The sequence below is a fragment of the Mycothermus thermophilus genome (genome assembly GCF_041956435.1).
Source record: "Mycothermus thermophilus strain CBS 625.91 unplaced genomic scaffold VTJ04scaffold_1, whole genome shotgun sequence".
NCBI lineage: Eukaryota > Fungi > Ascomycota > Sordariomycetes > Sordariales > Chaetomiaceae > Mycothermus > Mycothermus thermophilus.
This window is the reverse complement of record NW_027191427.1, coordinates 4,132,336-4,151,418: the sequence shown is the minus strand read 5'-3', so window position 1 is coordinate 4,151,418 and position 19,083 is coordinate 4,132,336. Positions and strand designations below refer to the sequence as shown.

The following is a 19,083-nucleotide window of genomic DNA, read 5'->3' as shown; positions in this document are numbered from 1 at the left end:
ATGGTTAATTACCTCGAACAGTTTTCTTGCATGAGGCACAGTGCCTGCCTCATCGACACAACCTCACAATCTGCCCTGTGAGATGAGGGGGGCTTCCGAAAATCCGACTCCCGGACACGACCGGGATCACGGCTGTTCCTCTTTTTGCGAGAAGAAAAAGAAGCTTGGCGTGAACGGACAAAGCCCTGTCCCAGCACACGGAGCATCAAGCAGGGGGATGTGCCGCCGGTCGAGCGTGGCGTTGGGTCACTGGCATCCCGGGAGTCTGGTTTGAGGTCCTCTTTCGGCATAGCGGACCCGTGAGGTCCGGTCAACAGGCCACACGGCCCTGGTCGTTGCCGGAGCTGTGATGAATCTGCACGCAGCAGCGGCGAGAACGGCGAGTAATGGGAACTGGACCCGAGGGTGTTCTCTGGACAAGCTTGGTGAGGAGCTACAGTAGCTCGAGAAGCTCCCTGAACTAAACATTCACGTGTTGCTGTCTGGCCTTGAGCCAAGAGTCACAAACATCTCTGCCAACTGAGGGGGAAGCATCGATCCATTACGGGAGCAGTCATACTACCTACACGGTCATCTGCTTGTTGATCCAAGCCATGGGTAGAGCTCGCCGAGATGACCCCCAACCTTGCTTGCGTCCACCACCGTCTGGGATGCGGACGTAACCCAACATGCCGTCGCTTGTCGCTTGTTGACCCGATACGTTGGGTAGCCGCGCTGCTTTACACCGCCGGCCTGTTCCAGGGTTCCGGATCCTCTGACCTTTTGCGTCCGTGGCAGACTGTGGCAGAGATGGGCAGATGAACAGGATCTATCCCCGCGCTGTAGGATTCCGTATACTAGATGCAGGAACGCTTCCTTCATTGGCAGCCACATTGAGAATCCCATCCTCCCATGTTTGTTGTCTGAGGCACAGTTGTCTGGACACAGGGCCATTCCAGGCTTGCTTCTCTCAGAAGAGTCTTGTACCACCCACCAGTGTGAAATGGAAATACTGGGAGACAGTGTCCACAGCCTCACGCCCTCACATGACAACCGACTGATGCCCCAGCTCCTGCAGCTGTGTCGTGGCATCCTGCCAGCGAACGACTGCTTATGCAGTTGGTTCGGCCTGCCTTCCCGTTATCTGGTGGGTTGAGCATGCCAATGCTGACGGTTTGAGAAAACGGCCAACCTGGACAGGTCTGCATCCAAAAAAACCAAACCATGATACCGTCTATTGTCCATTGGATAGAGACAAACTCCACTCTCGCCGGGAAAATAATCGTCCGGACATGATTGAAAGTCGCCGCAGAAAGGAAGAATGATAACTCCGTAACGCCCACCCAATAACGCCGGTTCAAAGCTGATGGATGACATATCCGAGGGCTTACTCCTGAGCAGCGCGCTGCTGCATCTCGATCTTCTTGTAGTTCCGGCCGTCGGGGGTGTACCTGAGGGTTAAGAGCGTCAGCATCACCGCCAAGTTCCATCACTCCCCTTCCCCATTCATTCGCTAGAGGGTACGCACTTGAGCAGCTTCTCGATCAGGTCAACGTGGGTCATGACCATGCGCCGGCAGCAATACCGCTTGCATCCGAGCTGGTCGAGCGCGTCACTGTAGTTCGTCGCAGTCGTCGTCAGCCAGTCTGTCCATCGTCATCATTGCCCTGCGCGTGCGCGCGCCCACAGAGATGGCCATCATCATCATCATCCATCGATCGTTGTTGGTTGGGGAGACGCCTACCCATCGCTGAGACCCTCCTCCTCGATCAACTTGACGAATTTCTCCCACAGGTCGCCAGTGACCTATCGCACCATGGTCAGCGAGAGCGAGAGACAGCCGGATGGGACTGCGGAGTGCGGCGGCAACGGACCTTGCCACAGGAGAAGCAGCGGATGGGAATGATCATTTTGACGGTGTTTACGGAGTGACGGTGGCTTGGTCGAACGGTTGGATCGTTGCGCGGATGGCCGTATGCCTGTTTTGAGGTCGTTGGATGGTTGTGCCGAGATCGGTTCTACTGTTGAGCTGGATCTCGTTGTTCTGGCTGTTGTTGTTTGTGGATGTTCTTAACGGTCACGTCAAACCGCAGATGGCCGCATCCTAAAAAAGTTCAGAGCGCTGCACGGCTTGCGTCTGCCAGGAACCGAGCGCGATGTGGTCCGTGCGCAACACCGATAACGATAACTATGGCCCCACTCTAACTTTTTTCTGAAGTCCCAAAATTTCTGGATGTGCAATTGGAGAAGATGAAGAGGCCCATGTTTGTCTTGTTGTTTTCTGGTGCTTCCACCTTGACTTCATCTGCACCCACGCCGCCACACCTCGACTGGTTCTGTTCGTCGAGAAGCCATTACAGTCGCCGAGCATGACGTCGGATATGGAGGTCAACGGGAATGGGGACACGGCGTCCCTGAAGCGGAAGCGGGAGCCCAAGGACGACCCAGCCCTGTCGCAGAAGAAGCATCGGAGGAAGTCAAGGTCAAAGAAAGACGATACTAGTGCCCCAGAGGGCCACGATTCGACCGACACGGGACTCCTGAAGGTCAATGGCGATATCGAACTCACAAATGCCTCGGGGCCGACTCTGCTCCCCAAGGCGGCGGCATGGAGGGTATCCAAGCCGATGGGTGGTCGGATGCTCGATATCGACCCCATCTTCTCCCCGGATGAGAGGTACGTTCCGGAGAAGCAGGTTTTAGAATTAAAATTCGGCTTGGGCATGGTCTGACCTCTCCAGGCATTTGATCATTACATACAACACTTCAATCCAGGTGTACTCGACCGACGACTCGCTGCTGGTCCGGCGCATTCCCCTTCCGGTCTCGGGAACCGAGGATGCCGGCGATGCAGTTGCCGTACACATCGTCTCTACGTCGCTGTCAAAGTGCGACCCCGACTACATCTGGGTTGCCTGCTCCGACGGCCGCATCTGGTACATCAATTGGACGTCCGGCGAAGGAGTCAACACTCCGTTTCGCGTTGAGGCCAAGAAGGTCCTGGATGTCGCCGTGGACTCGGTCGAAATCAACGGCGCCGAAGAGGATCTCTTGCTGGTCCTGCAGAGGCTCACATACAGTTCGGCGCAAATCGTCGCCTACAACACCCGTGCGCTATCAACCTCGACCGGCAAGCTGATTCACACTTACGACGAGAGCCCGCAATCGCTACGGTCGGCAGCTGGCAGCCGGTTGATCGTCGCCACGGCCAAAGAAGCCGTCCACATTGGCCTGCTCAAGGCGAAGAAGCTAGCCTCGTTCGACGATCTCGCCTACCGATTCCACTCCTTTGACATCCCAGACATCGTCAGTTGCTTCGACATTCGTTACACGACCCGAACCACGAAGAAGGGTGCGATCGAATTGCAGGCGGTCGACGTGGTCATTGGCGGCGCCCGTGGTGCCATTTACGTCTACGAAGACCTGCTTCCCAAACTGCCAGGGGAAGGCTCCGCGTCGCAGAAAGCGGGCGTGATCCAGCCCAGAAAGTATCACTGGCACCGTCGGGCGGTTCACAGTGTCAAGTGGTCTGCAGATGGTATGGACAGTTTTACCCACTGATCCCTGAAGATATGGCTGACCAAGTCCAGGTAACTACCTCATCTCGGGCGGCTACGAGACGGTGCTGGTGCTTTGGCAAGTCGATACCGGCCGGCGCGAATTCCTGCCCCATCTGTTGGCGTCTATCGAAAATATTGTCGTATCACCGAGGGGAGCTTCGTACGCAGTTCATCTGGACGACAACTCGACCATGATCCTGTCGACGGCGGAAATGAGGCCAACTATGTACGTTTCGGGCATCCAGTCCCTCGTCCTTGGCGACCGGCCTTCCAAGGATGCCCTCGTCCGGAGGGTATGGCGCCCCGTCGACGAGATCACATCGCCCTTGGTCGCCACGGTCAACCCTCGCAACCCCGCCCACATGTTCCTGTGCGTTGGAAATGGGCAACAAGCAGCGCAGACCGGCGGGACAACTTCAACGCCTCTCCTTCAGGTCTTCGACATCTCTACGTTCCACGGCGTCGCAAAGCAAGCTATCGCGCGGACCAACCCGACCGACACCAACATTACCAGTGAGGGTACCCCGGTGATTGAGCCCACGGCGACAAAACTGGCCTTCTCTCGGGATGGAAAGTGGCTGGTCTCGGTGGATGAGTGGCAGCCACCGGAACGGGACACGGAGGCATTCTTGACCGGGTCCAAGACCCCTGCTGAAGCCAGCCGGGAGAGGCGGGAAATCCATCTCAAGTTTTGGGAGGTTGGAGCTGAAGATGAGTCCCTCCAGCTAGCTACTCGCATCACCGACGCCCACTACACCGACCGAACCGAAGTGATTTTCGATTTGGCTGCCGACCCTACCTCGACCCGGTTCGCCACCATTGGCGCCGATGGCACGGTGCGGTTCTGGACGCCCAAACTGCGGAGGCGAGACGGGCTCACCGTCACCAGCCCAGAAGGCCAGCCATTGAGGGCCTGGAGCTGTTCTCGAATCGTCTCCCTCCCTACATACGAGCAACAAGATGACGTCATTGAAGGTCCCAAGCACACGTCGCTCAGCGGAGCCATCACATTCTCCGAAGACGGGTCCATCCTTTTCGCCGCGTTCGGTCCGCCTTCGGCCGGCCTCGTGGTCGCTATTGACACAGAGACGGGCGAGTTCCGGGACGTTGTGTCGGGCATGCTCAAGGGCGAGATCCGCGCCATCAAGTCGCTCGGGTCTTGCCTGATTCTGCTCTCGGAAGACCTGGTGGTCTACGATGTCGTGTCGGACGAAATCCTCTACAGCTACTCGCTCAAGGAGACCTCCGAGGCAGCCAAGCGGTTCACACAGCTCGCCGTGAACTTCGCGTCGCGGAGCCTGGCGCTCGTCGCGCCCGTGCCGGACCAGGTGCAGGGCAAGATGAAGAAGGGGGCGAGGTCGGAACTGGTCGTCTTCAACATTGACGAGGACGAACCCCAGCTCGTCAAGACCTTCCCGCAGCTGATCACGGCGGTCTGCGCCGCCCCGTCGTCGTCCGGGTTCATTGTCGTCGACGCGGCGGCGCAAATATGGTCTGTCACCGAGGGATCGGAGCAGGCGCCGCTCCTTCAGTCCTTGGCGGATCTGGGGGTGGTCGATGGTGCCGCGGAGGGCCAGGCTGCGGGTCAGGAGCTCGCGCTGCAAGAGGGGGAGGCTAGCGATGAGGAGATGGAGGATGCCGACCAGGACGTGGAGATGCGTGAGAATGAGGAGGATGAGGACGACACGCATGCGGTGGTGGTGGCGCCCCAGCGGCTGGCGGAGATCTTTGACGCGGCGCCGGCGTTTGCGATGCCGCCTATCGAGGACATCTTTTACCAGGTGACGGGGTTGTTTGCGACAAAGCCGGCGAAGGGTTAATTAATTGAGATTTTGCCATGTTGGCGTTTTGTGGTCATCTGCATACTACTTTACCTACCGGTACCTATTTACATACGTTCGGATATGAGCCATGTGATGCTGTACACGTCTCCTCGTCCTTGAAGAGCGATGACGTTGTTTTGGACGTCGGAACCCTCGGCACGCAATGGCCCGGTCCCGGCTTGGCGTTCCGCCGGCGCCGCTCTTTTGTCGCTGCAGATCCGGGTGGGTGTCCCGGTACGCCTCAGAGCTTAGACCCCGCACCCGCCTTTGCGAGTGGAGATTTGGCGGGGGAGGGGGCAGCGCGAGAACAAGCTCCGATGACGAGCTCGACTTGGATCACGCCATTTCCTCGACACGCGCCAGTCTCGGTGGTGTTCGATTGGAGAAGTTGGATGCAGACTACTGCGATGTAGGATGTAGTGCAATCGTGTAGCTTTGCGGTACCGGGGCCAACCGGTGATATGGATGATGGATACCTACCTGGTAGACTGAACCGAGGATGGAGGAGGAATTGAAGATACCCGGGCTTGTTTGTTAGACTACCTTAGGTCCATACCCCTTTAGTTAGGGGAAATCCCTATATAGATGTAGGACCCCCTATGCCGAAGCCGGCGGAATCATCAACCCGTGAACGTGTTTGCTGTTTTCTTTTGTGCCTGCATCAGCACCGGTATTCCTTTGGTTTTCCTGCTTTTTGCTGCTCCGTCCATTCCAATTCCACTAGCTGCCTTCTTCCAGGCCACTCACACATACCCAGGTCAGGTAGTAGGTAGCTGCTGTCGTCGCCAGACATGTCGTTCACCTCGGTCCCCATCCTCGACCTCTCGCTGGCCAAGGACCCGGCCACCAAGCCGCAGTTTCTCAAGGAGCTGCGGTACGCCCTGATGGAGGTCGGGTTCCTCTACCTCAAGAATGTGGGAATTTCGGACGAGACGTTCAAGAAGGTGATTGAGCAGGGGATTGCGTTTTTTGACATTCCCGAGGAAGAGAAGTGAGCCCTTCCCCCAAACCTCCTAAACTCCCTACCTGGATACCACCACTACCAGAGTTATGTGGAGGTATGTAGCAGCAGCAGCTAACCTTGCTTCCCACCAATGTCCCAGGCTCAAAATCGAAATGAAAAACGCCCCCTCCTTCCTCGGCTACAGCCGCCTCTCGGCCGAGATCACGGCCGGCGCCATCGACCACCGCGAGCAGATCGACCTGTCGACCGAGCACCCGCCGCCGCCGGAAGGTTCGCCCATCTACTACAACCTGCTGGGGCCCAACCAGTGGCCGTCGCCTTCCGTGCTGCCCGAGTTTCGCGAGGTGTTTACCGACTACATGAAGCGCATGGGCGAGATTTCCATCTACTTCACCAGCCTGATTGCCGAGGCCATCGAATTGCCGGCGGATGCGTTCAATAAGTACTTTGACAAGGACCAGCAGCACAAGCTGAAGATTGTCAAGTACCCGGACGTGGGCACGCTGGAGGGGCAGGGGAAGGAGGGGAATCAGGGCGTTGGGCCGCATAAGGATAGCAGTATGTCCCCGTTTCGTCCGACCCCCCGTTTTTTTTTTTTATTACAAGAGCGGTAGACAGGTTACTCACAATACTCCCAGTGCTCTCAAGCTACCTCCTCCAAGCCACCCCGCACCGCGGCCTCCAAGTCCAAAACATGCGCGGCGAATGGATCGACTGCCCGCCCATCCCGGGCACGCTGGTCGTCGCCATCGGCCAAGGGCTCGAGGCTTTGACCCAAGGCGTGTGCGTCAGCACCACGCACCGCGTCCTCTCCCCGCCCGCGGGCGAGGGCGCGCGCTTCTCCATCCCCTTCTTCCAGGGCGTGCGGCTCGACGCGGACTTTGACGAGCTCGAGACCGTCGGCGTGGGTAAGGTGCCCGAGCATGTGAGGGAGGAGAGGAGGAGGGTGGTAGAGAGGAATGGGGGGAGGATTGATGATGTGGAGTTTACCTTCCGCAAGGGTGGAGTGGCGACGACGATTGGGGAGGCGACGTTTAGGAATAGGGTCAAGAGTCACCCGGATGTGGCGGAGCGGTGGTATCCGGAGGTGTTGCGGAGCGTGAGGGAGGAGCAGGCGAGGTTGGCGGCGAGGAAGAATCAGGAGGAGGGGAAGGGGTTGGGGGTGGGGAGGACGGAGGTGGCAGCGTATTGAAGGGGAGGTGAGGTTAAGGGGTAAGGGGCTGGATGGGTATACCCGGGACTTTTCTTAGTATTCACAGCACAACAAGGGGTTTTCTCACAGGGGCGTAACTGTTTATATCGATTCAATTGATGCTATTTGGCAACTCCCGGTCCATCTAACTACAACGCGGTTACTTGATATCACTTTCTAACCTCACCTCGCGAATCCCTCTACTGCCTAACTCTGCGAAAAGCCCGAAAAGACCTCCTTTGACATGTACCCGGATCTACGCCAGCCCCCGGCCAGGGAGAAAGATCCCTAGCACCTCATTCCAGGCAGCGAAATATTGTGCCCGGATAGGTAAGATACATAGCTCTACGCAACCCCCCGGTGCCTGGGGCGCTTGATTCCGACATCGTAGTCATACCCGCTCTTGATGCACTTGGAAATTCCCTTGTCCTTGCACTCTGTGATGATCATCTCGTCCTTGCAGCCGCAGCTATACCGATAGAAATTCCTGAGGCACATGGTTGCTGATGTGGGTGTGGATGATGCGAGTATGTCGCGAGGAGTGAATTCGCTGGATAAATACCCGGATGGCCTTGATCGTAGAGTAAGAGTTTGATGCTGTAAATGCTAACGAACGGGTCGTGACTCTGAAGGTCAGGAATATGTTCCCATTTATACATGGGTTGGGGGACTGCCCATTACTAGAGCTGCCACGTATCAAAAGGCCTGGAGGCTATTCATCTCGAAGAACCATTTCAATGCCTACGGCTATGAATGACGCTTCGGTTCCCTTCATTGTCGCACGTCAACAAAGACTTGATCGACGAGGATGTTACCGCCAAGTGTCGTGACATGATCGAAGCGTGGAACCCATTGTCAGGGGCACGAGGATACGTCGAAGCATCGGACGAGGGTCGACCTTCAAGGAGCTTCTGAGGAGCTCATATCATATATCGGGCCCTGAGTAGGTGGGTAGCCGGCTTGTTTGTTGGCCCTGCCACGTCCATACCAAAATCAGGGCAGGTAGATAGATATCTGACTGATGAACAAAACCATCGTCTCATACCATATGGCACATCGCATCCGCAGTTCCATGTGGCTTGCCCCTCAAGGAGACATGGCCGCAGTGCTTCCATTGCGTTCAGGATGTGCTGCACATTACGTTGCCGATGTTCGTGTAAGGTGGGTAGTGCGAAATACCTAGGTAGCAGGCGGGCTGACGATGGGAGCACCTTTACTCGGTGGATTGAGCAGGAAACATGCGCCTAGAGAGGTTCCGAATATTTACGAATGGACAGAGGCTTCAGAAGCTGAGGAAGATGCTTCCGTTCGTATATACATGGGTATGAAGAGGGCTAGCTACCTAGGCCGGCCCTTGGGGATATCTCAAAACACATCAGAAGTCCCGAGAGCGATCCATCAAACGGACCTTTCAATGCCATTCGGACATGGCACTTTAATCCCCTTCGTCGTTGTAACAAAGGCCAAACAACCCGTTGGTGTCGAGTCCGTGACATGAACGAGTCAAACCCATTATCCAGAGCACAAAGGGTATGTCACGTATGGGAAAGGAAAGAGGGTAGACTTTAAGGATCCTTCGGGGAGGTCATTTTGAGTGTCGTGTTAGCCCTGTGATGTTCCTGGGACCAATGGGCGAGAGCATATCAAGGAAAACGGCACACCAGTCAACGTCAAAACAGCTAAACATCAGCTCAGCAATAAGAAGAGGTCGGGCCGAGAAAGGAAAGAAAATCATCAAAGTCAGTTAACGCCTCCCATCTACGTACGCCATATCCGTCCCATATCAAACCTTTGAGTGAGAGCTCGGCCTCGGTATCCCCGGCTCCCTTATCCTTCCGCCGATTCTTGGTCTTTCGTAAGTCGTGGGTCTCGTTCGTCTCGCCTCGGCCGTTACAGAGGGGAAGTCAGCGAGTCAGTCAGTCAGCAGGCCATGATGGACTTAGCATCGCGGGGCTTATTTGGCGGCAGGCTTGAAGTCGGGGAAGCACTGAGGCAGGGTGGCGTTGTGCTTGTTTTCGGCGTGGGCGGTGAGCCTGTCAGTGAGGAGCGTTGTCAGCAATTCGGCCGGTCCAGACTGTTTCTCCTACTAATTTATATCCTTGGTGTCTCGAGGGGAGGGAGGCGTACACTGGCTCGCGCGAGGTGGAGAGGAAGGTCTGCTTGCAGATGTTGCAGATAATGTTCATGGCGGCGGCGTTCTGGAGGAAAGCAGGTGGTAAGAGTCTATGTCGGCTCGGTCTGAGCAGGTGGTGAGGCAATGCATACCGACTTGAGCTGCGAGCCGGCCTTCTTGACATTCTTCTCGGCGTTGCGGGCGCGCTTCTGCGCAGCCTTGGCTCCCTAGTCGGAGGGTTAGTGCTCGATCCAAACCGACAGATGTCCTCTCCGACCGATGATGCATGTGTTTCCACATTTCAGGCATTTTTGGCTGCCGGGGAGTCGGGACTGGTCCGGGACTGAACCGGAGGAGAGAGCGGAGTGGCCGAACAAGGTGCAGCGGAAGGTCGGGAGAGAGAAGGACTTACGTTGCCGCCACCCATTTTTGCTGTTGTTTGTGTTTTTCTTTTTTTCTGACTCTTCCTTCGTAGCGCACTCCACGTGCAAGATGTTGGTGGTGGTGGTGGTCCTCTTTTGCTTGGGTCTGTGTCTGTCTCTTGTTGTTGTCTGATTGATGTTGGCGGTTACAACGGACTTCGTAAGCCCGTCCAGCAAAAGTCGAGGTCCCACTTCCCCCTTCTGGTAAAAGCCAACCGGCAGAATCTTGAGCGGTGCACAAGCCACCAAGTGCCGGCCGCCGCAAAACGGCTCACCGCCCCGATCCACCGGCCAGCCACAGCGTCGGTAACACCTGTCGTCAGCTGCCATCTGTTGGGGTCGCTTCTCGAACGTCGGATCCTCCCAGAGGTTGCAGCGGAGACTGTGCACTTGCAGGTTTAAACTTCCGAATGCTTGTTTGCGGCCATGCAACCTCTTTGAGTCCCATGGATGAGATGCTGTCCATTTCCATCCTCTTACTCTATGCGTACACACTCTCACTGCCACAGATTCAACCCAAGGGATCGGCCGGCATCTGAGTGTAAAATTCCGCATTGTCGCATAGGATCTGTCCTGTTTTTCTCTCGTGCCGCTGCCGCCCCGACGAGCCGCATTTGCATTGGCATTGATTTTCTGACCCAGGTACATGCATCGGCATCCACGGTCCTGCGGTCCTTCGCTACTTAGCTTTCCTTTTGTTCTGCTTGAAACTCGCGTCTACCAGAGACAGACGGCTGGCCTGCAGAGAGTTTCGCATCTATTTCCCATCTCTCAGACACAGACACAGACACGGCAGACTTGTTGTTTTTCGAAGACGACGACGAAGTACCTCCCTGATCGAGGCATTGATCCAGGTGTCATTGCCCCTGGCTGGCGTTTCGTCGGCGTCATTTCCGGAGCCTCAACCCGGCAGAGCAACGCTTCGGTCCCAAGCGAACGGCGCTTCGTTTCCCAACCCGGCGACACGAAGCGAGACATTTCGCTCATGACATGACGTGAACATTTCCCCATCTCTCAATCCTCAAACACCCACCTTTACTTGTGTTGGAGCCCACGACGTATCAACGGCACGCCCTCCCGAACCTCTTGGACGTTCCATCGCGTCAAAAAAACCGTCTAGTGGATCAAACTGCACCTCATTTTTTGCCCCTGGATCTGCTCTCCTGCGGTGTCACCTCGGCCCGGCACCCACCACCGAGCCGCCAGAAACATGTCCCCTCCATCCCTCCCATCGCCGGATACCATATCCGACAGCCAGTTTCGCACCTATCTCGAGAGATATCCTGCCGTTGTGGCGGAGATATCCGAGGCCAAGGGCGGTATGTGCATCCATACTCCGTACAGCACAAGCAAACATGTCTATTCTATGAACATCTCTTGGTCGATGGTGACAGCGCTCTGATTGTGTCTCTCTCGGTGCCATAGCCAAACCTGGTCAACAGACGCTGGCCAGCTTGGATGAGCACCGCTACGGCGCGGCTCTGGACGCCTTCGGTCCCGAGAACCCGGACGCCGTTATGGAGCTTGACGACGTCAAGACCCTGGTTGAGTGGAAACTGTAAGTTACTGATGGAGTCTTCCCCTCTCCCTCGCCCACCGTCCACCCACGTCGACGAGCCCCTCCTGATGATATGCGGCTCATGTCTCGACTGGGAAACTCTTGGCGCGCGGATCGAAGAAGCGCCGTCAACCGCTTTCTGCAGTTGCGTTGTGTCGCGCTTAGAGACAAGCGCTGCTCTCGCCTATTATTTCCTGTCACCGTCCCACAAGAGTGAATGACACCGTTCGGCTGATGGTTTCTCGTGTTTCTGCTCCTGCGTAGCCGACATGGCAAGTTCCGGCCGACGCTCATGAAGCTGGTCTCCTCCAACGACCCGGACACGGTCAGGGACACCGTCCGGGAGGCTATTGCATACTACCGAGACAAGGCGGACGTAGCTGGCACCATCGACAGGCTGGTCAAACTTAAGGGAATCGGCCCGGCCACCGCCTCGCTGCTCCTGGCCGTCCACGACCCGGACAACGTGGTCTTCTTTGCCGACGAGGCCTTTTACTGGCTGTGCGCCGGCGGGAAGCAGGTGCCCATCAAATACAATGCAAAGGAGTACGCCGATTTGAACGCTCGCGCCAGGAAGCTGGCGAAGCGTCTCGGTGTCAGAGCCGTCGATGTGGAACGGGTGGCATTTGTTCTTATGAGAAACCCGGGAAAGGGGGCAAGCGGCGATGATGATGGTGGTGATGGTGACAACAAGACGGTACGGAAACCGTCGGCAGAGACCACAGCCGAAGCCTCTGGGGCTCAGGAGCCGCCGGCAAAGGGCACTAGTAGCAACAAAACCACAACCAGCAACAACAGGAAGCTGGACAAGAGGAAGGCTTCGGGTGACGATCCCGCTGCCGGATCAGCCGTCCGCCGCTCGAAACGGGGCAAGCAAGCGGCATGAATCGCAGATCCTATTGAGTACATAACCCAGCTGTGTAACACGAGAGAGTTTTGGCACCCGGAACAAGCCCGTCAAACGGCTCGTCGGGAGGAGGGTGGTGGAGAGGGGTGAGTATTTAGCAAAGTTGACCGTGCTGGGCGAGGGTCGCGAGACTCTCGGCCCCCCCTCCGTCGGCTCTTGAGGGGGTGAGAGTAACCACAAGAGGGGGGAGGGTCTGGTTAGTAAAGGAGATCAGCCCTGCATCAAACGCTACCACAGCCGCCGCGCCGCGACGGCAGAGCACCCAGATAGCCGAATGGGCGGGTTTCTCGAATTTCTTTCGTCAATTTCACAACGGTTACCGTTCCATGGATGGGGACTTGGCTGTGGTGGGCTTTGGTGCTTGAAACTCCCCGATTGGTGTGGCCGCCCACGCTTATTCTCCGGCTCCCGGGTTGCACTTCGTCCGGCGTGTCGGCCCGCGTCTGCGGCGACTCTGGGTGGCCCCCCCTGCCCAATATCAACACTACGCTAACTAGCGGACCGCCACCGATCATCTGCTTGACTGACGACAGAACAACAACATCCACTTACACACCGTCGTCCGGGTCCCGGTCAGGGTCAAGGCGGACGGGACCATGCAAGCCGCCGCCGCCGCCGCAGCATCTTCGTCCCCTGGCCGGGGCTCGTGTCCATGTCTGGTTGACAACGGCCACGGTGTTTGAGGTGGATTTCCAACTTATTGGGTTTTGCTTGTTTTTCTGTTTCTTGCCCATGTCATGGCACTCTACGACGTCCATGGGACCACGAAGATGGAGGTTCCAGCGGACGGGTATAATTCCCGAATCCCACCGTCATTTCATCTCTCTTGATCCCGTCCGCCACCCCTTAACTTGCTCATCCCATTTCTTTTCTTCGGCCGCATCATCTGCCATCGCATTCCTCCGGCATCACCACTTAACCTTTCCTCCTGCTATGTCCACTCTGCCTCCCCGATACCATGGCCATCTCACTGGGCCCTCCCCTTTCCCTGACGCTGCCGTATATGCCGAGCACGACTATGGTCGACCACAACAAACACACCACCACCGCCGCTGCCACCAAACGGGCTGACCCATCATGTCCCTGGCCGGGAGGCCCGATCCAGCTCACCTCCCGCTTCGCCCTGCTCAAAGAGAACCTCATCTCCGGCAACGAAGCCGCGATAACCGCCTCCTTCCACCGCCTCCTCAGTGCCCTGCCCGAGGAAATCGACCGCCTCTCCAATCTCGGATCCGCCGCCATCCCGTCCATCTCCTTCACCGAAGCGCAATCCAACCCCCAACTATCGCAGCAGTTCTTAACCACCCTCCGCGAGCGCGGCGTGGGTGTTTTGAGGGGCGTCGTGCCCCGGGAAACTGCTCTCCAATGGGCCAGGGAGGCGAGGGAATACGCCGCCCACTTGGGGCCTTCGTTTTCTTCTTCCTCTGGCCGTTCCCGGAGTAGTTCGGGACAGAACAACAACAACAACAACAACATCTTCTGGTCCCCCGCCCAAGTCAAGGCGCGGGCCCACCCGGACGTCCTGGCGGCGCAAAAGTTTGTCATGACGGGTGTGTGGCGCTCGGCGGACCCCCGGGCGAGGGTCACGGCCGAGTTCCCCATCACGTACGCCGACAGGATGGGGACGAGGACAGATAATCTGACTGCTGGTGCTCCTACTGCCGGAACAGAAGCGAGTCGGTGTGCGCAGGTGGACGGCGGGAGCGTGGAGCGGTGGGAAAAGGACGGCTACGGCGGTCGCCAGGGGGTGTATCGGGATATCTGGGCGGGGAGATGGGAGGAGTTTGACCCGTGGGAGAGCAGCGCCCGGTTGGGCGTGACGAGCGATCTCTACCACAAGGCCTCGGCGTGTTCGATCTTCCGGATGTTTCAGGGGTGGTTGGCGCTGGGCGACATGCCCTCGGGACAGCCGGGCAGCGTGAGGGTTTGTCCTCTACCGAGGCATGCCACGGCGTATTTCCTTTTGAGGCCGTTCTTCTCGCCGCCTTCTTCCGAAATCGATAACGATAGTGGTCCAGACGAAAAATGGACCCTCGACCGGCCGCAAAACTCCATCCTCCACGGCGCCCTGCCCAGCTACGCCCAAACCATCTCGCCCTCTTTCCACCCGCACCTCGACCTCCCCCGCAGCCTGATCCCCGTCCCCGACCTCCACCCAGGCGATTATCTGGTCTGGCATCCCGATCTGATCCATTCTGTCGTCTCCTCCTTAGACGATCTCTCTCCCTCTACCGTCACCACCACCACCACCTCCTCTCCGTCTTGCTCTTCATCCTACACGCACATCTACCTCCCCGCCTGCCCCCTCACCCAAACCAACGCCCTCTACCTCGCCCGCCAGAGGAAATCCTTCCTCTCCGGCACGCCTGGCCCTGACTTCGGTGGTCACCGGTTCAGCAGCATCTCATCCTCTACCTCCTCTACCCCCTCCTCCCGCCGCGGCAGCGCTTTTTCCACCACCACCTCTTCCTCGCTCTACACCCCTCCTACCCACCTCTTCTCCTCGTCATCGTCATCATCACACTTATCAGCCTATTTCGGCGGCCCATCACCAGGTCTGTCAGGAGGAGGAGGAGGAGCAGGAGGAGGAGGAGAAACCTCCCACGCGCACCGCGCCGGTCCCACCGAGGTGGGCGACGCGGGCGGGGACGACGGGTTGCGCGCCATGGGCCTCGTGCCGTGGGACGAGGAGGAGGCGGACGAGGACGCGACGCGCGAGGTGTTGGCCATGGCCAACGGGATTTTGTTTCCGGATTTGTACGATTATGATTTATTGTGATTCTTTTTTCGTTTTCTTTTCTGTATATATTCTCTATTTTTTGCGTTCTTGTACATATATTCATACATAGCCGACGGCAAAAGGCTATCAGGGATAGGTATACGGGGTGGTTAGTTGATAGACATTTGGATGGCTCGGCAACGCAGGCTCGGTGCCACAACGCTCTCTTGCCGTCTGAAACCAGTCAGACACAAGAAGCGAAGCCATTCTTCATCAGAGGATTGATAGATAGACGGTTCCCTACACAGGGCGATAATTCAACGCAGTGCTCAGTACATTCGATAGACGTGTGCCGCCGTGGAATTTGGTTCGTACCGATGTTTGGTCCATTGCTTCCGTCTAAGTGATGTGCTTGGCACATGAAATAATTCAGGTCATCAAAACACCGATCAATAAATCCTCGCAGGTATTACTGTGTACGTGTATGATGATAATCAAGCCCCAAGTCCACGCAAGTAATAACCCCCTTTTTCTGACCGACAACCCGCTCCAACTTGCCATGCTACACAATGCATCGTACTCCAACCCGCCGTTATCTAGACAAACCCTACCAATTGAGGACATAGAGTGGCTTCTATAGCCGAACCTGGCGCCCATAATCTACCACCAAGGCAAGGAGCTGCCACCACTACCCTCTCCGCGCTCATTCTCCTGAGGTGAGGCAGCCTTTTTCTGCCCCGGTGCCCTCCTCCTCTTGACTTCCCCCTCGGCATCCTCCCAATCAAACCTCTCAGGCCAATCACCGGCCATCGGCACCCACTCCTTCAACTGTTCCTGACCAACCGGCTGCTGTTGCTGCTGTCCACCACCACGGTTCGCCAGCGCATCCAACCCGTCCTAGAGGTTGTTGTTACGGTTATCATCCGAAGAATTGCCGCCGCTGCTATTGCGAGCGCCAAAATCCTATTTCTCCTTCTTCGAGTCACCTCCCGACGCGGTGGCACTATTGTACTTGTCCGCGAGGCTGTCATACTCCCTGCTCAGGCCCTGGGCCTGCTTCTTGAGGGTGTCGAGGTCCTGGTCACGGCGCTCGAGCTCGGCGCGGAGGCGGGCGACTTCCTTCTCCAGGTCGCCACCATCGGTAATACCTTTCTTGCCGCTGCCGCCCTCGTATTGCTTGAGCTTCTCCTCGAGACGGAGGACCTCGAGTATCATGATGTAGGTGCGGTTCAGGATGAGGGAGAGGAAGAGCGTGAAGCCGCAGAGGTACATGTTGCGCTGGGAGTAGAACTTGCGGGCTTGGACCTCGAGGCGTTCGTGGCCGTGGATGGCGGAGCTGGGATGAGTGAAGAAGGTTAGATTTGATGATGGGTTTTTGCAAAAAGCAGAAGGGAGGGATAAACGTACGCATTGGGCCCGGCAGTCTCGGAATGGGCAGCTAGCTCGAGCTGCACGCGGTAGACGCGGTTCACGCTGTCGATGAAGAGGATGAGGATGAAGACGAAGGTGATCTTCAGCCAGTACTGGACCTTGGCGACGAGCGGGTTCTCGGAGATGAAGCTAGGCACGGCGTGGTCAGTTTATGTGAGCCGACTCGAGAGGGAGCAGGGGAGGGAGTCGTACGTAAAGACCTTGCGGCGCAGGGTGTAAGGGAGAGGGAGGATCAGGAGGAGGAAGAGGCCCATCTCTGCTACCAAGAGCAGGAAGACCTAGTGTCACACAGTTAGTATTCGGCATGTTAGAGGTACGTAGAGAGGCAAGGACAGAACATACTAAGGTGTAGTAGAGCGTCATGGTGAGGGTGGAATGTCAAATGGTCGAAGTGGTTGGTCGAGACAGAGTGGTGATTTGTGTGCGATGTCGATGTCGAGGGAGAACTCGGACTGGAGTATCTCAGGTCAATAAAACCGAGAGAGCTGGAGCCCTCACAATGGGTGACGTGGAAACAATGGAAGCACGCTGCAGGTCCGGCTTGCGGCAGTGGAAACAAGGAGAGGACAGGCAAGCTGCAGCAACCTGGAAGCTGATTGTTGTCCTGTCTTGTTGTTGCGTTGTCTTGTTTGGTCGGATCAGGGTCAGGTTTCTGTGAGTGGTGAGCTGTTGCCCCACCTTGGCTGCCCTCAGTCCCATTGTCTTCCTCGTCGACAACGTCATCGACCAGGCAGAAATGTGGCCCGTGCGTCTACCCTCTAAATCTTGGCATCACATACTGTATGACTCTATTACCCTAACCCTTGATTACCGTTGACCATTTTCCAGTGCCCCTCTCTTGGAGAAGTTCTGTGATCTTCAGGGCACACCAACTCCAAGTCCAAGCCTGACACCTGCATCCTGCAGCGTCTCCAACCACGCTCGGGCAACCGTCCCGAACCAAATATCCCAACGGACAGAAGGATCTACGTAAGGCAATCAATCCTGGGCAGGCGGTTGCATCTTTAGCGGAAATATCCGTTTTTCCGCTACGCGCGGGGCCTAGTCTTCCGGCTTTTCAAGTGAAAAACAACTTTTTGTTTGAAGTCTTGTCTGCTGCGCCATGTCACCTCATGCACGACCGCCCAGGCCCGGCCCGGGTAGCAGTCCGCCCGGTCACCGGAAAATTGCCGACTGGAAGCCCTTGCGTCGTCTTTCCAAAATGCAGTCAATACACCTCTAACTTGCAACATAGTACCTAATGTACATACAGTACTTACACCTACAGGTAGGTGGTGAACTCTGAGGAAAAACTTGCGCCCCTCTCCAGCCCCCCCACCGCGTCAACGAGATGGCCAGCAGACTGGCTGGGCCGAGTCACAACGAGGTGGAAACATCATGGGAGCGTCTACCTTCGGCCTTGGGCCCTCGAGATGCTCATGATTGGCGCGCATAGATCTTTTTAGGTCGGTGGCTGTTCTAGCTCCAGTATGAGTGCCGACCCGACCCCGACCTGCCCAGGTAGTCCCGTCCGCCGGCTTGACAGGAGCTCGGTCCCCGCCAACTACCGCGGGCAGTTCCGTCCTGATACGGCTTAGACCATCGGCATGTCGTTGGTGGGATTGCTGCTACTCCGTAGTACTACACACACTCCTCGCTGCTGTCACGGTCACGGACAGCCGGTCTCGGTCTGCGACCGACTCCAGAGCCGCGCGTTTTGATAATCGTACATACTTCGATCCGCAGCGCTAACATGCCCCATTGGATGTCACCTTTGGGGCAACGTTGAGCAACATGGAGCAGCATGGAGCGCCTTGCCATGTGGGGGATGGAAACGGCCATGTCCTCCTCCACTTTGTACCCCGTGAATCCATGCATCCGGCGAGGGGATTGTTGTACATACATACACTAACTCCATGGAATCGATCCCGTGCCCCCGGGTGGTAAATTCCTCATCCCACGTTGACGAACCCACCGAAGCGGCGAGAGATGCGACCTCCGCCGTCAAGGCGACGAAACATGCACATGTGTCAATAGTACTCACAGCAATCTATGTATAAGAGGACGCATTCTCCCCCACTACCCCGCCCTCCCGGCGCCGTGAGGTGACCCCCTGGGTTTATTATTCATCCCACCTCTCTCTCATCTCTCAACTTCCCTCACCTCGGCCGGGTGCGCTCTCCGGCTCCGCCTCTACTTGTCTACACCTGACACACAGATTCATACTGCGAGACACCATGGCCGGCGGCGAGACCAACGGCACTCACGTCGCCATCAAGGCGACCAAGCCGAACATCGGCGTCTTCACCAACCCCAAGCATGACCTGTGGGTAGGCGAGACGGAGCCGTCGCTCGAGAGCGTCCAGGCCGTCTCGGAGCTTCGCGAGGGCCAGGTCACCATCGCCGTCAGGAGTACGGGCATCTGCGGGTGAGCAC

The 19,083-nt window shown here is 57.1% G+C and overlaps 11 protein-coding genes across 11 annotated transcripts in view; 6 read left to right on the top strand and 5 right to left on the bottom strand.

The window, feature by feature from the left end:
* Window positions 1-1,366: 1,366 nt before the first annotated feature.
* VTJ04DRAFT_1548 (uncharacterized protein) lies at window positions 1,367-1,889 on the bottom strand (the record flags this gene model as incomplete). Its single annotated transcript, XM_069359247.1, has 4 exons — window positions 1,367-1,430; window positions 1,508-1,594; window positions 1,724-1,785; window positions 1,854-1,889. 4 exons carry the CDS (start codon window positions 1,887-1,889, stop codon window positions 1,367-1,369), a joined length of 249 nt encoding a protein of 82 aa, XP_069224156.1.
* Window positions 1,890-2,348: 459 nt separating this feature from the next.
* VTJ04DRAFT_1547 (uncharacterized protein) lies at window positions 2,349-5,359 on the top strand (the record flags this gene model as incomplete). Its single annotated transcript, XM_069359246.1, has 3 exons — window positions 2,349-2,656; window positions 2,721-3,517; window positions 3,570-5,359. 3 exons carry the CDS (start codon window positions 2,349-2,351, stop codon window positions 5,357-5,359), a joined length of 2,895 nt encoding a protein of 964 aa, XP_069224155.1.
* A 794-nt stretch (window positions 5,360-6,153) lies between these two features.
* On the top strand, window positions 6,154-7,518 carry VTJ04DRAFT_1546 (uncharacterized protein; the record flags this gene model as incomplete). Its single annotated transcript, XM_069359245.1, has 3 exons — window positions 6,154-6,353; window positions 6,466-6,884; window positions 6,965-7,518. 3 exons carry the CDS (start codon window positions 6,154-6,156, stop codon window positions 7,516-7,518), a joined length of 1,173 nt encoding a protein of 390 aa, XP_069224154.1.
* A 1,954-nt stretch (window positions 7,519-9,472) lies between these two features.
* Window positions 9,473-10,058, bottom strand: VTJ04DRAFT_1545 (uncharacterized protein; the record flags this gene model as incomplete). The annotated part of the gene is made up of 4 exons (XM_069359244.1): window positions 9,473-9,551; window positions 9,646-9,716; window positions 9,784-9,858; window positions 10,044-10,058. 4 exons carry the CDS (start codon window positions 10,056-10,058, stop codon window positions 9,473-9,475), a joined length of 240 nt encoding a protein of 79 aa, XP_069224153.1.
* Window positions 10,059-11,263: 1,205 nt separating this feature from the next.
* Window positions 11,264-12,497, top strand: VTJ04DRAFT_1544 (uncharacterized protein; the record flags this gene model as incomplete). Its single annotated transcript, XM_069359243.1, has 3 exons — window positions 11,264-11,372; window positions 11,479-11,611; window positions 11,876-12,497. 3 exons carry the CDS (start codon window positions 11,264-11,266, stop codon window positions 12,495-12,497), a joined length of 864 nt encoding a protein of 287 aa, XP_069224152.1.
* A 979-nt stretch (window positions 12,498-13,476) lies between these two features.
* VTJ04DRAFT_1543 (uncharacterized protein) lies at window positions 13,477-15,297 on the top strand (the record flags this gene model as incomplete). Its single annotated transcript, XM_069359242.1, has 1 exon — window positions 13,477-15,297. One exon carries the CDS (start codon window positions 13,477-13,479, stop codon window positions 15,295-15,297), a length of 1,821 nt encoding a protein of 606 aa, XP_069224151.1.
* A 346-nt stretch (window positions 15,298-15,643) lies between these two features.
* On the top strand, window positions 15,644-15,877 carry VTJ04DRAFT_1542 (uncharacterized protein; the record flags this gene model as incomplete). Its single annotated transcript, XM_069359241.1, has 1 exon — window positions 15,644-15,877. The coding sequence occupies one exon, from the start codon at window positions 15,644-15,646 to the stop codon at window positions 15,875-15,877; it is 234 nt and encodes a 77-aa protein (XP_069224150.1).
* Window positions 15,878-15,897: 20 nt separating this feature from the next.
* VTJ04DRAFT_1541 (uncharacterized protein) lies at window positions 15,898-16,160 on the bottom strand (the record flags this gene model as incomplete). Its single annotated transcript, XM_069359240.1, has 2 exons — window positions 15,898-16,095; window positions 16,152-16,160. The coding sequence occupies 2 exons, from the start codon at window positions 16,158-16,160 to the stop codon at window positions 15,898-15,900; spliced, it is 207 nt and encodes a 68-aa protein (XP_069224149.1).
* Window positions 16,161-16,200: 40 nt separating this feature from the next.
* Window positions 16,201-17,031, bottom strand: VTJ04DRAFT_1540 (uncharacterized protein; the record flags this gene model as incomplete). Its single annotated transcript, XM_069359239.1, has 4 exons — window positions 16,201-16,573; window positions 16,645-16,797; window positions 16,861-16,946; window positions 17,011-17,031. 4 exons carry the CDS (start codon window positions 17,029-17,031, stop codon window positions 16,201-16,203), a joined length of 633 nt encoding a protein of 210 aa, XP_069224148.1.
* Window positions 17,032-17,130: 99 nt separating this feature from the next.
* Window positions 17,131-17,367, bottom strand: VTJ04DRAFT_1539 (uncharacterized protein; the record flags this gene model as incomplete). The annotated part of the gene is made up of 1 exon (XM_069359237.1): window positions 17,131-17,367. One exon carries the CDS (start codon window positions 17,365-17,367, stop codon window positions 17,131-17,133), a length of 237 nt encoding a protein of 78 aa, XP_069224147.1.
* Window positions 17,368-18,884: 1,517 nt separating this feature from the next.
* Window positions 18,885-19,083, top strand: part of VTJ04DRAFT_1538 (uncharacterized protein) — a gene marked incomplete at both ends in the record, with an annotated part of 1,947 nt that continues 1,748 nt past the window's right edge. The window contains one exon of the mRNA XM_069359236.1: window positions 18,885-19,075. Within this exon, the coding sequence (XP_069224146.1) occupies window positions 18,885-19,075 (191 nt within the window). The remainder of the gene's footprint in view (window positions 19,076-19,083) is intronic.